The sequence below is a fragment of the Phalacrocorax carbo genome, chromosome 2 (assembly GCF_963921805.1).
Source record: "Phalacrocorax carbo chromosome 2, bPhaCar2.1, whole genome shotgun sequence".
NCBI classification, from domain to species: Eukaryota; Metazoa; Chordata; class Aves; order Suliformes; family Phalacrocoracidae; genus Phalacrocorax; species Phalacrocorax carbo.
Genome location: NC_087514.1, coordinates 123,478,289 through 123,497,492, shown reverse-complemented (window position 1 = coordinate 123,497,492; position 19,204 = coordinate 123,478,289). Strand labels below are relative to the sequence as shown.

Sequence of the window (19,204 nt, the reverse complement as noted above, 5' to 3'; positions counted from 1 at the left end):
CTAAAAAAGTTATGTGCTGAAAAGCTTAGAGGGCTCCCTTCCTTCTTTTTATTGTCTCCATGCAAGTGATCACTCAGTTCCAAAGCATAAACAACTGGCCAGCTGAAACTGGTAGAGCCTTTTTCTTACTGGGTCAGTTTTCAGGGAAAAAGTTGAGATTTGCCACTGCTGTGTCGCTTGCAGTGTTTGGCACAGAGGCAGACACCTCCTCTGCCTGCGCTGCGATGGCACGCACCAGCGGTGGCTGCTCCCCAGCCTCGCTCTGTGGCTGGGAAGCAGTTGAGAAATGTGATCACAGTGCAAGGCGTGTGGGTGTGCATGTGTGTGTGCTCCTGTGTCTGTCAGCAGGCAGGTTTTCCTGCTCTCCTCACTTGGCATGGGTTGGGTATTCCCAACTGGAAATGTGGAGTCAGAATCATGTGCCAAAACAGCTGGATTTCAAGAGCAATCATATTATGTTTTGTCAAGAACCGTAGACCTTGAGTAGTACTCTTCAGCTAAGCTTTGGAAGCTACAGTTTTCATTAACTGAAACAAAACCACGTCAGTTTTTACACTATCAAAGCATCTTCTGCTTTAACCACATGCCTTGTTTTTGTCATACTCTAATCTTCCCTCATAATGTTGCTTTCTTTGAGCTTGTTTGATGTAGATGGGAACACCCATGCAGAACCCCACCCCCTTTTTTTCTGTAATTAATTCTGTAATCTTTAATGTGAATATCTCTTTTTGAATCTTTCAAACCCACGTCTGAAAAATATAATCATCTTCACCAATTTGGCACTGCACTTTCCTCCATTCCTTTAAAAAATGTTTAGAGGAGGAAAGGGAGCAATTTCCCCCTCTCAGGGAGACAATCCACTCATTGCTTTGGGGAGTAGTTTGGAATAAAGAGAAGGAGCTTGCACACAGAATTTAACAAGCTAAATAATAGTCCCAAGACTGTTTCTTTCAGTTTTGTCCGGCACCAAGCTAATGTTGATGAATCTTGTGAAATCTCTAGAGTAGTCACTCTTCCCTTAGTTCTTACTCACACTTAATTTTTGGTCAGTTACTGGAGTTTTTTTCTTCTGTTTTTCAAATACCAAAGGAAGCGTGGTAGGTGGCCCAGTGGAAATTTACTTAGAAACAAATCCTTCAGCTGGAGAAATCAGGCTGATGCACACTAGTCTTGATAAGACTTGGGCTTCTTTGCCCTGGGGTTGGTGAGATCTGTAGATATTAGAGGCGCAGTTGTGACCCTCCTGACTGAGGAGGAGGCAGAACATGCTGTTACCAGATCAAAGAGAAGGATTGTTTTTAAGTGCCGTTTGCAATCGCTTGGTATGCAAAGTGGCTGGCTTCTAGCTGAGAAGGGTTGAGCACTGGTTATCCTGCTGCAGCTGGAGAAAGATGTAATTTTGCTGAATCTTGGAAAGGTGATGTCTTCTGACTGTCAGGACCAGCACCGTGCATCTGCTGGAGGATGCGTAGGAAACATGTAGGGGGCATCACAGGTTTGCTCAAGACTCTGGCTGTTTGTTGTGGTGTCACTTTGCAGACACAAAATCCAGTCCTTCGGTGAATGGGGCAAGAGGACGTTTTTGGCAGGCGGAGTTACTGCATGCAAATAGCATTAGCAAAAACACCCACCAAAATGCTAAGTCTTGTGCTTTGAGTCCAGAAAAATAATACCCATGGAAACAAAGTCTACTTGGGCATAGTTTGGTGGGTGGCTTGGGAGAAAAACATGGATTGTTTTCTGCCTTTGAAGGTGTTTTGTTTGGTGTTGATGGAGAAAACTGAACTATATTCTAACAAAGTAGCAGCGATAGCTGAGGGGTTTGTGTTGGGGGAGGGTTAGTACAGTATGCTCATACATTTTGCTTTTCTGTTCAGAATATTAGTGTTGTTGTGGCTTTTTGTTTCTCCCTTTCAATGGAGGAGGTTGACGGAGAGGTTAGATACCAGTTCTGCCTCAGTGATTCATTAAAGCGGAGCTGGAGGGACGGAAGTCACCCCGTTCAAAGGTGTGGGGAGTGTTTTATTGTTCTGCGCGGTACTGTGAATGCCAACGATTTTGCAGCTGTGAAAAGGGCTCTTAATGAGTTTCAGCATTTTAATGTACTTCAAGTTCCCAATTGTACAAATTTAAGAAGCTTAGCAATTCAGTATCTCCTGAATAATAGCATTTATTTTATACTCTAAATACACTCGGGGAAGTCTCAACAATATTGCAGGAAGTCTTGGTAATATTGCAGCTCCTTCCCGATGTAATAGCTTTAGAGGACCTAATTGACTTGAACAGTGGAATTGGTCCTTTAAAAAACATGCACACACAATTTTTGATTAATGAGCCCCATAATAAATCATTAATCTTTTTTGGCTCAAAAAATGATCTGAATAGTTTTCAAAGTAGAAGAAGTTGTGTATGTTTTCCTAAATTGTCTTCATGATACAGTGCTTGCATTTCAAATCTACCATCTTAAATTTATAGAAAAAATAACGTGACCTAATTTAATTTTTAGAAAAATAAGTCCAAACTCTGAACTACTTGGTTATTAAGAGGCATGTGAAGAAACATCTAGATAGGAGTACTTCCTCTTAGAATAATAAAAGCACTGTAAAATGAGCATGTAATAAGTGTCCTTCTTCCTGAAGGATCCCAAAGTGCTTTTACACATTTTCTATAGTCAATGTGGGTCATTCACCCATCACTTGAATGAAACCAGTCTTTACAGGCTGCACTAAACAACACTTTTTATAGGAAGGAAATCACAAATAACTCTTGCATTTGAAACTCTGGGGAGAATTTGAGGTAGGCAGATTGTAATTGCCCAACTTGGAACCAGGCCAGAGGACTGTGATTAATATACCCAGTCTGCACTTTAATTGTCCCAAAGCAGTCAGGGCCTTAGTTTCAAGTGTGCTTTGTCTCTGATTAGTATTTCTTTTCTTCATGTTAATTTTGGAGCTTACAGAATAGGTGGCAGGTTCAGCAGAATTGAAAAGTGGGGAAATTTTTTGCTTACATGGGGATCAGCAACATTGGGACAATGCAATGCAATTTTCTACGTGTCTTCCAAGTGACAGAAGCTCGTTGTATATTTTGTTTTTTCTTCCTATTTCACTGCATAACCTTCTGATTTGGTTGGGTCCCTCAAAGTGTTTTTCCCCACACTTCACTATTATGAACTCTTTAAATATTATTATTTTAGGTCCTAAAATTAATAGCAGAGTAAATGCAAATGGCTCTACTCCTTAACTTTTCACTGTCTCTGGGAATTGCTTGATCTTTCGAAACAGTGTAATATCTCAAAAACCTGTGAAAGGCAGCTTAGCAGGTTAAGTTGATTGATCTTTAAGAATAGGGTCACATAACTTGAAACTATTTCCCTTACAAAGCAAACAAGCTGCAGAGGCTGTTGATGCTTTTTCTCAGCAGAGCCAGCCCCATCCCCTTCCTGGCAGGGTAAGGCTGGGAAGCCTCAGAATGTCAAATCCCATCCTGAGGCTGCTGGATGTGAGTCTGTCTGTGACAGTCACTGATCTACACATCCACAACTGAGTCAACATCAGGCTGAGACATTACTCAGTGGGATCCAGTGGATATTTATTTTTCTCTTGGGGAACCTGAGAGTTTTTAAGGGATTTTGTGTAGATATGACCAGCTTCCATATTTAGAACATGGGTATTTTGGGGGTTTTTTTGGGGGGGTTGTGCCCAAAGAATACATGTAACATTAGCTTGGTCTGTTGAGCAAAGTTGAGCTGACCACAAATTTCTCCGAACTGTAAACTATCAAGTTTAGTCCCTTAGGTTTAAAGTGTTTACACGGCTTATGAAAAACACACGTACATCCACAGGTCTGTGTGTTTTACCACAAGCCACCAGGAGCTGCTGTGGTCATGATGGGAACTTCACAAGCAAACTCTGGAATTTCATAGGCATCCACTTAAAGGCATTGTATATAGTACTTTTGGGTCCTACATCCTTTAGGAACAACTGCATTTTACCTCCTCAAAAAATGGTTGAAGTTTTTTCCTGAGTATTGGGTGATTTTCTGCTTATGTCATCAACTGCTGATATCAGCATCACCAAGGATAAGCACTGGCATAGGAGTATGCCTCTGATAAAACACTCCTAATTTACATGATAAAGCAGCTCGCTCTCATTCTAGTTCTTTGCCCTAGTAGTGCAATATTAATTAGTTGAGAGTTTAAGATGTTTGGCTTTTCCTTTCACTAAAACTGGTTTGAAAACAAGTTGCAAACACAGCACCTGGAGAGGTAATCCAGAAGCCTAAAGTATGGGGTAGTTCAAGTTCCTTTCTTTAACGCTGTCTTTTTGTAACACTCCACAGTTATAAAAAAAATTCTAAAGCCGGAGCAAAATGACTCAGATCATTTAAGGACCAACACAAGAACCGGGTCCAGTTTTCAGCATCCTAGGAGAAGATCCACACCACTCCTACACACTGCTTGCAGATTCTCCTTTGACTTTAATTCCCAACCAACCACAAAGTCCAGAATGCCTTCTTTGTAATTCCTTTCCAGTCTGGGACGCAAGGAATGCCTTTGTATCTCGTCTCACAGTTTTATTACTGCAGTAAGCCCTTAGAGTTGCTCATGATTTATAAATGAGAAAAAGGATCATAACATTCTTCATTTGTTGGATTGATACAGCCATCACTTTTTATATGAATGATTTATACACATATACAGATAAATGTAAAATATGATTACATGCAGATATATTTAATCACACATAAGCATACCACCAGCTAAGCACAATAAGTGGCTATGTATGGGGATACCTCCTTTGTATACATAGTCACTCACACATATGTATGCATAACTGCAAATGTGCCTCCTTTTTTGGAAGTCTGGGTATAATCTTGTATGTCTTTACACATAGACATCTGTTTACCCAGATCTTCAAAACTGAAAGCAAGCTTAAACTGGAATGTACTTTTATGTGTATAATATATTTTGTTGTTACATATGTAATATAGAGATGTACTTACGTACTTAAACACATCATTCCCATGCATATACACACACAGGCACATGCATATACATGCATTAGCCACAGCTGAAATACTGTATAGACGTAAGAAGAAGAGATAAGCAGGGGCCAAAGAGGCAAAGAGGCAGCATTTTAGCCCCATCATTAAGTATTTTTCCTTGCTGTCCTGCTGTTGGGTCCTAATCTCAACTTCATTTACCAGGGCAATCTCATCACACAGAGCAAGAGTTGCTCTGGTGGGTGCTGAGGAGAGCACAGGCAGCTCAGCTGCTCTGTGCAAGGGGGTTCAGCAGTGATAATCACAGCAATTCAACCCTGCCTTTGTGTTCTATTTTAATGTCTTATTTTTTAAATAATGCAAAGTTTCCATTTCTTCACTTACTAATAATATTTTCTCATTTTCATCTGTGAGGTTGGAAGTTGAGTATTTCAAGGCCTTTTTGCTAACCCTCCACTGGGACATGCTGACTCAGCACCAGGAATTCCACACACAAGGAAAATGTGGTATTGCTGTGTCTGTCATGCTTCTGAGCGATAACCATCACTTGTCACATTTGAAACATGACTTGGTTGCCTTTTTATATCTGATGCGTTTAGGGAAAGTATCAGTATTTCTGCAGTGATGTTTTGTGAGTTGTGCCTGATCTTAAATGGGAACAGTATTTTTGTCTGTGTTAAATACAGATTTCTCAAAATAAAACTGTCAAGGCTGTGTTTTATGTTAGATTTTGTTTTCCTTAAGCAGTGCCTATGTAGATTTTTTCTTAAGTTTCTGTAGTAGTTAAAAGAATCCAGACTCCCTGAAAATTGATGCATCCTCAAGGACTAGTAGGTTTCCATTTCTGGCACATGCATCAAGATGAATAACTGTTCTCTAGCAGTTTGTATGGGCTCAGGCTAAGTAGACCTCAACCTTATCCTAACAGGAATTCCTAGACAAGAAAATTCTGACTTCGTTTATGGTTTTTAGGAAGTAACGTAAAACATGACAAAAGAAAGCGTTCAGTTCTCTTCACAAGCAATCACATGGGATCTGTGTGCTGCTTGAATTTGCCTTTGGGTCAATGGGTCAAATATTAAAAAGGATTATACTGTCCCAAAAACTCCTCTTAAAGCTTCTAATGCTTTCCCAGTGCTGATAATTTACTACCACTAATAACTACAGTCTTTTTCCAGTGCAAGTGTAGACAGCTAAATGCTAAGGCTTTGAATTTTACATGAAGAAATCTGGGTTTCCTGACTTAGCCCCAACCTAAAGAGGCTTCTGAAGAGAAATGCATACGTTCCTATTGATCTACAGATAGATGCAATATTGATAATAATTTAACCCTGTGTGCATATGTAGCATTTCAAATCTATGTTCTTTTTTTTTTTTTTCTTGGCTGGCAGCTTTGAAAGGAAATATTAAAGGCAAGCAATAAATGCATGATAGTCATCAGAAGAGATGCATCCACTCGTTTTTTTGCATCTTTACTAATCTGAATATAGTTTTGAAAATATAAGCACAGGTCCTGATAGTGCCACGTGAGGCCAATGAAAATTTTGCTGTAGAATTAGAGCAAGAGTAACAGTTAGAGAAGGATCAGGCCATGACAGAGCAAATACTCTGTCCTTAGGGAGAACAGCTGCAAGAAATAGTGGACAGAAGGTCCTAAAGCTACCCTGGCCAAGTGCGGGTTACGGGTGCATAAAAACATCTGTAACTTGTGCCTCTACCGCATCATTATGACATCCTATTGCCACTGGAAGATCAGATAGCAAAGCCCTCTCCTTTGCCACATTCCTGTCATTTAGAAAGTCCCATTGCTTCCTTTTCTGAGCTTAAGGAGCAACATGCAACTTCTGCTCTGACTCCTGGCTGTTTCCACAAAGTACATAGGAGGAGTTAATCCATAGGTCGATCTAAATGCTTTAAATCTACAGTTTGAGGAACCCAAGTTTGTCCTCTACAATGCCAGATCCTGTCTTCAGTGAGCGAGTAGTATTTTTGTATCCTGAGGTAGGCTAGGGAGAAAACCATTTATTTCCACTACCATTTGTAATCCTTTTGGTCCAATGTTACTGTCATGAGAACAGAGATATTCTACTTTAAACTTTGAGGTAAGAAGATAGCACAGCCCTGTCAGCTCTAAAAGTCACCAGACCATGGGTTGAGAGTTGCCACCTTGACAAATGTAGGTTAAAAAAGCGAGGTCTAAAAATTCTGTAATAATTTTAACCATTTACTCTAGAATCTCCATTGATTCGTACACAAATCAAGCTTTTCAGGATCTGTTATAACTTTCCAGATTTCAGCTTATGCAAAGGAGAACTCTAGAATTCTTGAGAGTTCTATATTGTCTGTGTTCCATCTTGAAACTCTTTGTGTTTGTGACAGGTGTTTGGGAGTATTACAATTTTAAGTAGAGCAAAAATAATTGTAATTTTCCTTTTTAGTTATTATTACAATTGGACATTTTTACACTGAACATTTTACATACTAAAAAAATGCATTTCAACTAATTAGTGTCACTGCAAATCTTTTTTAAACAACTGAAGTAAACAGTGTTACTAAATACTTACTATTTCTGTGTATCATGTTTTTCAAAATGCCAAAGTCACAAGAATCCATGATAACAGGATGGTTTTTGTGCATATTTCTAAGATCTTTCTTTAAGAGCATTTTAAGTTAAGCTATTAATTTAATTTTATTGATTTAGTGCATACAGCATTTGAGCTTGAATTAGGTTTTTTCCCTCCATTATTGATAATGGAAAGTTTATACTGTGGCCTAACTTCCTCCTGTGCCCTCTAATAAAGCAAATAATCTCTTCTGTGACCTCTTCTTTCTCTGTTTGTGTAAGTATATACACACACACATACAAACACACACCCTTTCTGTGGGACAGTAGCGTGCAAAACACAGTTCAGTGAGAATGCAAACAGTAGGAGTTAAATTGTAAGGTTGGTTGACTCAGTGCAGGGGCAAAGGACTTGACTCTTGCCTAAATATTGGTAAGAAAATCCTGGAAAATATACATCAGTCAGCATATCATTAACCCAGTATGGTATAAAGCAAGTGAACATACACAATGCAGTATTGTCTAACGTGCAATAGGACACTCTAGGACACAGTTGGTGTCAAAGCAAAATAAATAGGTAAGGTGTTTGACTTAGGTGGCAGTTCATCTGGCAAATCAGCCTTGTGCTTCCAGAGGTCATCACTGAATTTCTAATTTTGGGTTCATGGCTAGGGGGTTATGTAGCATTTTCAGAAGTTTTTATAGATAGGCTTCAGGTAATCTGAGGTGATTAATTGATTCTTACTTAACAGCAATATAAATAACAAACCGGTTGTTGAAACAGTATGAAAGAGAATACAGGGACAACTGAACACCTCCAAAGCTAGAGTGGCAAAATCATCTTTGCAGAGGTTGAGCTGCCTTTTTGGCTGCAGTGCACTGTGCAAGTTGGAAACGGTGGAAATTTGTTTCTAGGAAAACTAAGAAGTAAGAAGTTCTAAAAATCTTGCTTTGTAATGGCAGTAGTATGAAAAACAGGTTTTTATATCAGTCTGTGGTAGTTCTGGTTATCATCGTATTTTGTGGAAGTAAAAGGAGGTACTGTGTACCTTTTACAATGCTCTGAAGGCAGCAACCATAGTGACTCAAATCCATATTTGCCACACAAAGCGAAGGGCAAATGAAATCACCATTGGCAGATGAAATGCATGGTGGAAGGTTCTGGAGCAACTCTGCACTGGACAGACCAATAACAATTCAGTTCCAGCAGTATTTAGCTTTAGCAAATGCTGTGCTGTCCATGAACAAACTTAATTAAGAGAAAGATGAGTCCAGCTTACACAGCACAGCACAGAACTCCGATAGTTTGCACAGTGAGAAGAAATCCTGGGCACATATAAACCATTAACTCTTTTTAAAGTTCATGTTTTTAATTAAAACAGTACTTATAAATAATACTTCACTGTAAAGCTGATACAGGTATTTGTGACAGATAATTTCCTACAATACATTTGTCCTTTTTCTCTTCATAGGTCATGGTTTTCAGGAATTTGCTTGTTTGCAAATTTTTGACAAAACTTGATAGAACAAATTTTACCCTATGCCTTGTTTAAGAAGTAACTGCAAAGAGTGTTTCAGTGAAGGCTGGGTGCGTGAGTCACATCTCTTTTTCCTGATTAGGTGATCCCAGGCAAAGGATTTCTAATGGCAGGGCTTAAATTTATTTACTCAAGTAACAATAAAATTCTATTGAAAATAATTGGGAAAATGCTTTTCTTCAAAATAGCACTTACGAGTGTTTCATGTGTTTATGTGCAGAACCACTGTGTCTTTTCAGAAAGTGTCCTTGACATTGTTAACAGGCTTTTGACATGACAATCAAGCTTATAACAGAAAATGCATGGTGGAGGTTTAGTTTTAGATATATTTATAATGTCTGATGGATTGGGCTTAATTATTGCTATACAATAGTTGCATAATTGTGCTGAGGTCTAATTCTCCTGAAGTGCTGTGGAAAAACCATGTTGCTAAATAATTTTAAACTGTCGTAGTATAAGAGTCAGGTAGGGTTGGGTATGGAAGAAAGATAATTTATGAAACACATAGTCAGCACTCAGTCTAAATAGGTACAGTGACTACTGTGAAGTAGATGTATCAGGGTGAAAGAAAGATTTAACATCCTTGACATACTCAAGTCTTTGAAAGGCCATCAAACAACACAGAGATTCTTTTGAAGTTACCTAAGACAAAATAAGCAGAAGCCCAGTGCCTTCTGCTTTGCAGAACTTTCCCTGCGAAACCTTCAGTGTTTAGACACAGTCTTGGTTGAGGAGATAGCTAGTGCTTCTGGCAGTGCCTGCTGCAAAGAGCTTGGGATGGACTCTTGACAAGGTGGCCAGCATTGCTTTTACCAGTTTCCTTCCGCTGTATCTGTTGGATTATCGGTACTTAGTGCACTAATAAAATCCATGTAAAGTTTAGGCTTTCTGTACAGTCTTGTAAGCCTTTTGGTGTGCTGCTCAAAGAGCGAGTGAAACCAGCCAGAGATCAATAGTTAAATGGTCATTGATTTGGCTGTCTACACTGTTAAAAATGTGACCACACAAAGGGAAGCAAATAAGCCAGTAAAAAGTCAAAGGGAACCCTGGCAGCTGCACTTGATTCATTCTGTTCCCCTCACGTTACTGCAATGATGGCTCAAAATACGTCGTTAGCAATTCTGAAAGGCTATCTGGTCTGGACCATTGCTAGAGCAAGTGTTTCACATGGATTTTGTTTGTTTGTTTGTTGCTTCTTTTTATAAAAGAAATCATACTGTGAAAAATCTTTGAATATGGGGCTACTATCACTTAATTCAAATCAGCGTATCTTCATTGATTTGCAGGCACCATGCGGACGTAACTGGGCAAGATCCCAGTCCCCAACCACTGCACAGAACCCCTCCCTCATGCCTCCACTGAGGGGGAAAAGGGTTTCCTGCCATCATTTTTCTGATACCAGGAGGTGGTGGAGTTTGGGATGACTTTCTTTTAACTTTCACACCACCAGCCCATATTCATCCTATCTAACTGTGCTAAGTTAGGAGCATCCTGACAGGCTTGGATAGGTCAATGAAGAGAGAACCTCTCCAAATGTTACTTGTAGATGTCACATATGAGATCTCTAGTTAAACACCCGAATTATAAATTCAGTAGCTTACTCAGTTTGAAAACCAGGCATGTTTTACATATGTGCAAAAATATGCCACATGACCTCTAATGTGAAAAAGCAGCAGGAATAAATGGGGAAACAATAGAAAACTGGGGGGAAAAAAATCCTTTAATTCAGATTTTTGGTGCGTGAATCCAATCAAATGCATACCAAATCAGCTTTCAAATGAGTGTCTCTTTCAGATGTCCTAGAAAGTTCTCATGATCTGCAGTACTAAAAAAGTAAATATTAAATACTAAAACAACAAGAAGAAATATTGAATGTGAATCTACTAAGAGAAAGTATTACATGCTTCCTCTAAATTTCATTTAAGCTCAGTGGCTTGTGTAGAATCCAGTTTAGAAATAATCTAATAAACTGAAGATCAGACTGATGCTACTGTACAACTACAGTTTTCAAAATACTGAGCAAACACTGGAAAATTTATGCACTGGCATATAAATGTTTCCATATAAATGATCTGGTTTCATATAAATCGTTCCATATAAATGGCTTTTTCCATAAAGAGCATTACAATTTTTATGTTAAGGGGAGACAGAACTTCAACTCAGTTCTTTAAAGGAGGGAAGAACTTACGTACACAGCCTTAAGATCTGGGCAGTGGCCTTTAGGCAGAGAAGAACCAGTTTGGGGAAACTACTAATTGAGGGTGATTTGAACCTGGGTGTAAAATGTTAAGAAAGATCTGACCATGCTTCTAAAGGTGACCTGTGATATTGACCTGTGACAATGTTAATATGATGAAGTCTCAATTTATTAAAGACAAGAAAAAGCATATGACCTATTAATAAAAATATTTATTATACCTTTAAAAAGAGGAGTTCAGAATATCATATCAATCCACATACAAAGTTATATTCCCAGAATAAGTTTGGAAGATGGAAGAAGGAATCATTAGAACTAATAAACAGCACTTAGCTTCCTAGAGTAAGTTGCTCTAAGGAGAAATAATTTAGGTTTAATAAAAAGAATTAGTAGGTAGGGTTCCCAAATAAACCAAACACACTCAGTTTCAAGCCCTACTGAGATTACAGGAGGTTTTAGTTCCTTTTGGTTAAAAAAAAAAACCACAGCCAAAATCTGCCCACCCCTCCCTACACGTGTGTCTTTAAAGAATGCATTACTAAATGTACTACATAAAGAGGCTCAGCCTCTTCTCACACCAGCAAGTATTGTTCTTTCAGCTTTTCATGTGTTGCTTCCAAAGATTATCTCAAGATGGGAGGGAAAATCCCATCTGAGCGTTGTCCGTCCTTTCAAGAGTGGCTGGGAGTGTCCAGCAAAGCAAACAGCAAACTTTGAGTTGCAGCACGCCCTCCACTGGGTTTTATCCGTTTCAAATGCTGTTGGTGTAGTGCGTTTCAAATAGTCTGCATTATAATCTTCTTCTGTCTTCTTGGCACAGGCCTTGGGAGCTGAGTGACTGGCCCAGTTCTTGCTAAAAGGCAGTGACAAAATTTCTGGCTGTTTCCCCAGTACAACTGCTCCTGACTGCTGAACTCCAGGGTCTTGCAGCAGGACGCCTGCTGCTGAATGCTGGAAATTCTCTGAGCTAATTGAAAACTTCGTTTTCCCCTACTGCAGTATTCACAATTTTAAACCTTCCTAGCTGTGGTTTTGGCCAGTTTGGGAGTGTCTATCACCCTCGCACCAGAATGCCTAACTACAACTTATGCATGTAGCTAATGCCCCTGGAGCCCACAGGCCAGAGCAGCTGAGGTATTTGGGCTACGATAATGGTGAAACAGGCTGGGGTGGGAGCAAAGAGAGTTGCAAAAAGCCCTGTGTGTGCCTGAGGAGCTTCAGTTGGCTTAATTTCTTTTTTATGTTGTTGTTGTTGGCCCATTCTGTGGCACTCAGTATATCCACGTAGACTGGCACAGACCACGACCCCAGAATGAGCTCAGTCTAGGGTGTGAGGCTGTGTCAGGATTTCAGAGGGTTGGGGATGACTGGATGAGTTCACCCCTGTTTTGCTGGGGTTGCGCTGCAAGCACAAGCCGTACTTGGAAAATGTGATCCTCCTTGGGCTGTCAAATGGGAGATCTTGGGTGAAATTAACTTCAGAGAAGACAGCCAGGAGCAGGCTTTTGACAGTGCCTTGAGACTGTGCTTGCAAGTTTGCATGCCTTGAGCATGATGCTTTTGCAGCTGGCACACTCAGCAGGCTCCACAGCTGCCGTCCCTTCAAGAAGCAGCAACTTGGCCTGGTCTTGTACCCATTAATTAGCCGCATTTGGCACACGGGGTCTGGGAAAAACGGAGCCATGCCACCGCACTGCAGCTAGCCCTCTGCTGCTCCCGGCAGCCCTCTCCTCCTCGTCTGAGCCCCCGGGGGTGGCAGCCAGCTGCAGTGGCTGGCCTTGGTTCCCCTGGGGGGCACTTCTCACAAGTAGGGAATTAAACCTGAGAGGTCGTCGTGCTTTCGGAAGACTGTGTCTACAGGCGTGTCATTTCCCTGCAGTGTGGGACAAGCCTGGTGTCACTGGTGTGGTCTGGAGGGGGAAAGCAGGACAGGGACTGCAAAGCCCAGGTGGCAGTGGGGGCTCTGCTTGGCTGCCGGCCCCACTGCAGTGGCTCTAAGTCAGCAGCTGCGGGGCATCCGAGGCACAGTGCTGTTGGAGGTGTTTGCAGGGGGTACGTGGATTTCTGCTGCCTGCCCCTCTCTGTCCAGAATACTGGGGGCACAAGAGGAAAATGAAGTGACCATGAGTACCACAGAAATGACTTTCAGCTCTCTTGCTGGTGACCAGTCAGTTTGGGACCAGACACAGTAATAAATGGGTGTTTAGCATCCCAGGGTGGTAAGTAGCATTTTTTAACGCCTAGTGAAAAGCCATGGAAAGAATTAAATGAACCAGAGAGGGCCTGGGCCACACTGTGTGGATCCAGACACCACAGTCGCCGCCATTCCTGGAGCCTTGGGATGTGATCCTTCACTGAAGGCAGAAACCTCACTGTCAACTAGTCGGGATTATGAAAGGCTAGTAGTTTGTGGGGTGCTTGGACTTATGGTTCTGGTTAGGCTCATCTTGTCAACAAATAGGCACATTTTGAACAGTAGGACGCCTGCCTTTCAAACTGAAAAGCTCGGCAGTTACACTGGGGCTAGGGAAGCGAGTATGTCACGCAGGAGCTTGGGGAATCTGGGCTGAAAAGACTCAGGGAAAACTTGGAGCATGTGTCAGCACCTCCACACTGCAGAGGGGAGCTCTGCGCCACTGAAAAGGATCACAAGAAGCCCTGGTGCCAGAGGCTGGGAGCAGGGGCCGAGCCCAAGAAACACGGGCTTGTGAGGGTAGCTGGCCATGGGGTCTGGCTGTGCGGTGGCATGGCAGCCCGGCTCCACACCCCTCCTGTAAAGCCTACTTGGCTCCAGGCTTCGTCGCTTGGAAGGCATTTCGTTTCAGTTTCTGGTGTAAGATACGGCTTCTGTGGGGTGATATTTCTCTGTAAAGGAAAAAGGTATTTCTCTAAATGTTATATTTGTATAGTAAGGAAAAATAACATGGATTTTTTTTTCCTTTCTAGAAAACACTGTTGTGTTGTGGAGGTAGCATGAGTGGCCTCATCTGTCTCTCTCTGCTTGCAGCTCTTATTTATCTTGTTGATAAAAGATAGGCTTGGTAAATCCTTGTGAGAGAGTGACTGTGGCCTGCTAGTCTTTCATTCATCCTCAGAGTGTAGCTAAACTTTTCACGGATATTTAAAACAACAACATTTAATCTCTCACACAGTTAAAAGGCTTATGTGTTCCTACTCCAGAAGTGAGACACATTGGCTGTGGTTCTTACTTATTTTGTTTGTTTGCCCCAGCTTGAAAACTGAGTAGTCAAAGGAAAAGTTCACATTTTAATATTTTGCAGGACTGAGTTGCTTCAGTGAAAGCAAAGGCTGTTGTGCAGTTACTGATGCGGAACTCTGCTTTTTTTCATATTAGGCTGTCCTTTGGCTATGGGGATTTCATCTGCATAAGGCTGTTGGGTTTTTTCTCAGTATTGACAAGGGATGTCAGGGCCTGAGCACTGGTTGGTTGATTAAGCAAAGTCCTTAACCAATCAATGGGTAGAGGGTTGCATAACGATGCGATTATTTCTGAAAAACCGCGCCTATTGGAATTGCAAACCGTTCTACTTTGATTTGCTTCTGTAATGCCTCTGTTTTAACTGCCTCCATTGCTCACATTTTCAAAGTACTTGGTAACAATGAAGATGCTTCCTAATCTCCTATATCTTTTTTCCTGTGGCCTGGGGAGGGAGAGGGGGCAGGGGGAGTAACAAGCAATACAACTTAAATAGTTTGCGCACAGAAAAGGGGAAAAATGTGGCAAAAAAAAATGAAAAGAAATAAAATGTTTGTGGTTTTTGTTTCATTGTTTCTCCCAAAGCTAAAAGTGTCACATGAAGCTCGTATTCCTCTCTCTTCTTGCCTACCTTCCCTCCAGGACTGTTTGCATGTTTTTCCTTGCATTGTCGATAGCGTACCAGTTCTGACCCCTCACTAATATCTTTTGGTTATTGGAGAGGAACACGCTTTCAGATCTGTATGAATGTAAATTGAAGTCAGAGAAAGGAAGATGACTGCAGGGAAAGATGACTGGAAAGGGAAAGAATGTTTTTCTAGATTTGGGATTTGTAACTTCAGTTCAATTTGCAGTAAGTTTGCTGTTTGTGTGTGTGGTTTTCATTTCCTCTGCCCCTTACTATGAGGTGTGGTAATAACTGGGCATATTTTTATGGACAGCAGCAGCTTGAAAATGTGCCTACTTTGTTCTTTGATTTCTGTTTTGTAAAATAATGGGGAGTTCAACCTGCATGGTAATGTATTTTTTCATGGGGTAATAGGTCTGAAGATGCAAAGCTAGAATGCAGTGGGCATTAAGCAGTATGACCAAAGGCAAGTGTTCACAGCTCTTAGGTCAGAATCCAAATTATGCAGTAAAACAGTATTACACGCCTCCTGATTTTGGACCCTTTGGGGTATCCATTTGCAGCTTTTTTTTTCCTCATCCAAAAGGGCTAAAATTTCCCTTGAGCCTTGGGTAAGGGAAACTGAAAACTTTCTTTGGCTTCTGATTCTGATAGTTAGCTAAGCTAGACTTTGTTCCGTCATTCTTGTCCCTGTAAAGATGGGGTGTGTGAAATACAGCCCATGAAATGATTTCAGCTTCCGTTTTCGAGGCCTTGAATATGCAAGGTAGTGATGGAGCAGACATCTTGGTTCTGTCCTGTCTTCATACATCTTCTAGAAATAAGACGTGATTCTTTGTGTTTGACAAGACACATCTGTGCTGATTTTAATGGAGTGTAATTTGAAACCAGTTTAGTTAAACCAGGGCAGATGGCTGCAGGATTGTGCGTAATTTCTTCAGTGTAAGGTTGTGGTGCTGCTGCAAAATTATTAATCTGGTTTTTAGGACACCTCACAGCAAAAAAAAGATAATACTGATGTCATATAAATCTCAGTGTTGAACAAGTACAAATTAATTCTGCCCATTAAAATGTGTAATAAAAAAGAATCCAGAAATCTGTCTCAGAAGGCTTTGTCAGGTAAAGTATTGTCTCGCTTACCGCACAGCATAAAGATTGTATCTTATATTTTTGGTTGTTAAGCATTAGCTAAAAATATGTAGTCTCGCCTGATTCCAGTCAGGCTTGTACTGACAGGTGATCAGGTATTATGTAAAGCTCATATAAATGAAAATGGAACCAGGGCCATGAAAATTTGCAGAGACTTAACTAAATTGATTTAATGTAATCAAGACCTTGTTGTCTGTAGACATGGTTTTTATTTACTGCTTTAATACACTTATTTTACATGTGGCATCTATGCCTCTTTCATGTTTCTTCGCAGTAGATCGACAAGCAAGAATAGAAATTGGAAGGGTTGCCAAAATGGAAAGTTTAGCCTAAAAATCTGAAAAAGAACGAGAAAGCTGTCTTCAAATTTGTTTTCTCAATTATTCATACTGCAAGCTATATTTTATAAGATATTTTAATTCAGTCTGAGAATAAACATCTCACCAGGACCTTAGACTGAACTGCAGAACTACCCCTGCCCAGTTAACCCTTGTTGCGTGTTCTCAGCCAAGACATTTCTGATGGGGAAAATGAAAAAAAGATACTATGGAAAGTGTTCTGTGTTTTCAACCAACCTTGCTCATGATGAACAGGTTGAATGGGAAGTCTGCAGGCTGGAAAGCACATCTGCTTAAAACATGTGTTGAGTTTTCTTTCTTTATTTATGTTAACAGTGAGCACATTTGTGGAAATCATGTTTTCTTCACAATCTGTTTGCTAAATTAGAACACAAACCCAAGAACACTTGTGCATGAGAGTAATTTTCTATAAATGAGTACTGTCACCGAGTTCAGTAAAAGCAGTCACGTACGGAATTAAGCACATACATGAGAGTTTGCAGAAATTTGGCAAATATGTTGTCATCGTGGACAGATTGCCCAGCTTTGCTTCTAATGCAGTTATAAATTCTTGGCTTGGTCCTATTTTGAGTATCTCTTGTTGTATGAGCCATGAGCTATTCTATTGTGCTAAGCCTAACTGAGGATATTTCTCTTATTTTGTCATAGCAACAAGAGCAAGATCCCACAAATCTATACATCTCAAATTTACCCGTTTCCATGGATGAGCAGGAACTGGAGAATATGCTGAAACCCTTTGGACATGTCATTTCCACCAGAATATTAAGAGATGCTAATGGAGTCAGCAGAGGAGTCGGCTTTGCCAGGTGAAGCCTTTACTCTTTTTGATTTGGGCACAATTCTGGCTTTGGTTCTTTGCAAGTGTCTATTACATAACTTTGAAGCCTCATAGCGATGGAAAATGGCGAGCAGCACCTTCATCAGATTGTGTGTCTGTTCCTTCCACCAAGCTGAAGAATACCAATACAGAAGGCAGTTCATTTCATTGCTCTAAAAAGTAGTTCATTGCATGTATGTATATGTAAATAAATACTGCTAAAAACAGTGAGCTATCCGTGCACTATCAAGCCTGGCTAATAATAAGTGTCCTACAGCCAAAAGCACACACCTGGGGAAGAAACCATTTAAATGTTTAGCAAAGATTTTACAACAGGAAAAAGTAAATTTAGCAGTTGGAAGAGCAAAGGGGAGGAACTGCAACTGAAGAAACGTGGCTTCCTTGAAAGCTGCAGGGAACTCAAGCCTGTGAGAAGAGCTTGAGAAGAAATATTTGCATATAACAAGCCCTTTCGGAGTAGTCAGATACTTTAGACAGAATGGGCAACATATTATTACCATGTAGTTCATTGTCAGTACAGATAGACAAGTTTCCATGTTTACTGTCAGGGAATATTTACATAAATTCTCTTCAGCTTGGAACATTCTTAAATCAAATAGTTTTCTTTTGAAAAGCCAATGAATAGAGAGCTATATATAGAAAGGTATTGGAAAAGCAAATAAGAAGAGAAATTTGCAATTGTGCTGTAAATCAGTCTTCTGCTTCAAAAGAAAAGGAAAAAAATCCCAAGTCATTGTTTCTACAGAATATTCATAACATTGTACTTTGTAGAGGAGGCGAAATGACATCGTCATCTTGCGGATTTCTTTGAAATGCACCATATCATGGTATATCGTGGCACTTCTGTTAGTGTCATAACACCACTGAGTAAAATGGGGTGCTGTATGATAAAAAGGTAGCTTGCAAGATAAGTGACATTGTAGTGTTACCTTTGTCCTTGATGTGAAAGATCATCGTGCACCAAGAATGTTAAGATAATGTTGTCTGAATTCAAATGGAAGGAGGCAAAACATTTATGCTGAAAGATGACACACTACTCCTTATGCATTCTTGCGGATAATAACATGAATTTTTCTAGCCCACTAAATATAGTTTAGTGTAACTCACAGATAAACTTGCACTTTTAAAAATTGTCTTTGGTTGTGGAAATGTATATATGTAATATATTTCAAGAAACCTTTAGTAATGTAACGTGAAGGTTGCGCACTCACCATGCAAATGACAGAGGGCTAAAATGTTTGCTCTGTCAAAGGCTACAGCAGATCTCCAATTGACTTGCATGAGGCCAGAGTTAATCCAGGAATTTAGAACCGTAGTTGAATGATGACTCTTGTCTTTGCAGAATTATCAGTACAGGCTTTAATTACCTGGCCACCTGACCTTCTTTTTGTAATAAAGTGGTATCTTCTTCCTGCATGTCAATCCAAATAGATGAGTTTGTTTAGCTTTACTTGTAGTGATGGAGGTTTCGTTTTAGTTTACCTAAAGTGTGAGCATACACTGAGTGGGTATAAATACCATCCAGTTAAGGGATGGCAGCTGTATTTCAGTCCAGATAAGGTTTCAGAAGTTCACATCAGCAACCCGTGTGCTGATCCTGGCTATTATACATTCTGACCTGGGGCCTTTTATTGCAGTATATCTTGCCTGCTTGTAGAGATGCCCCATGCTGTTTGGCATAGCTCTTAACCGAGCCACAGTAATACAGGAG

The 19,204-nt window shown here is 40.3% G+C and overlaps 1 protein-coding gene across 12 annotated transcripts in view; it reads left to right on the top strand.

The window, feature by feature from the left end:
* RBMS3 (RNA binding motif single stranded interacting protein 3) overlaps positions 1-19,204 on the top strand; it is a 724,789-nt gene that overhangs the window by 549,759 nt on the left and 155,826 nt on the right. For all 12 annotated transcript variants that reach the window (XM_064444222.1, XM_064444223.1, XM_064444221.1 and 9 more), the window contains one exon: positions 17,304-17,461. In XM_064444222.1, coding sequence (XP_064300292.1) covers positions 17,304-17,461 — 158 coding nt within the window. The remainder of the gene's footprint in view (positions 1-17,303; positions 17,462-19,204) is intronic.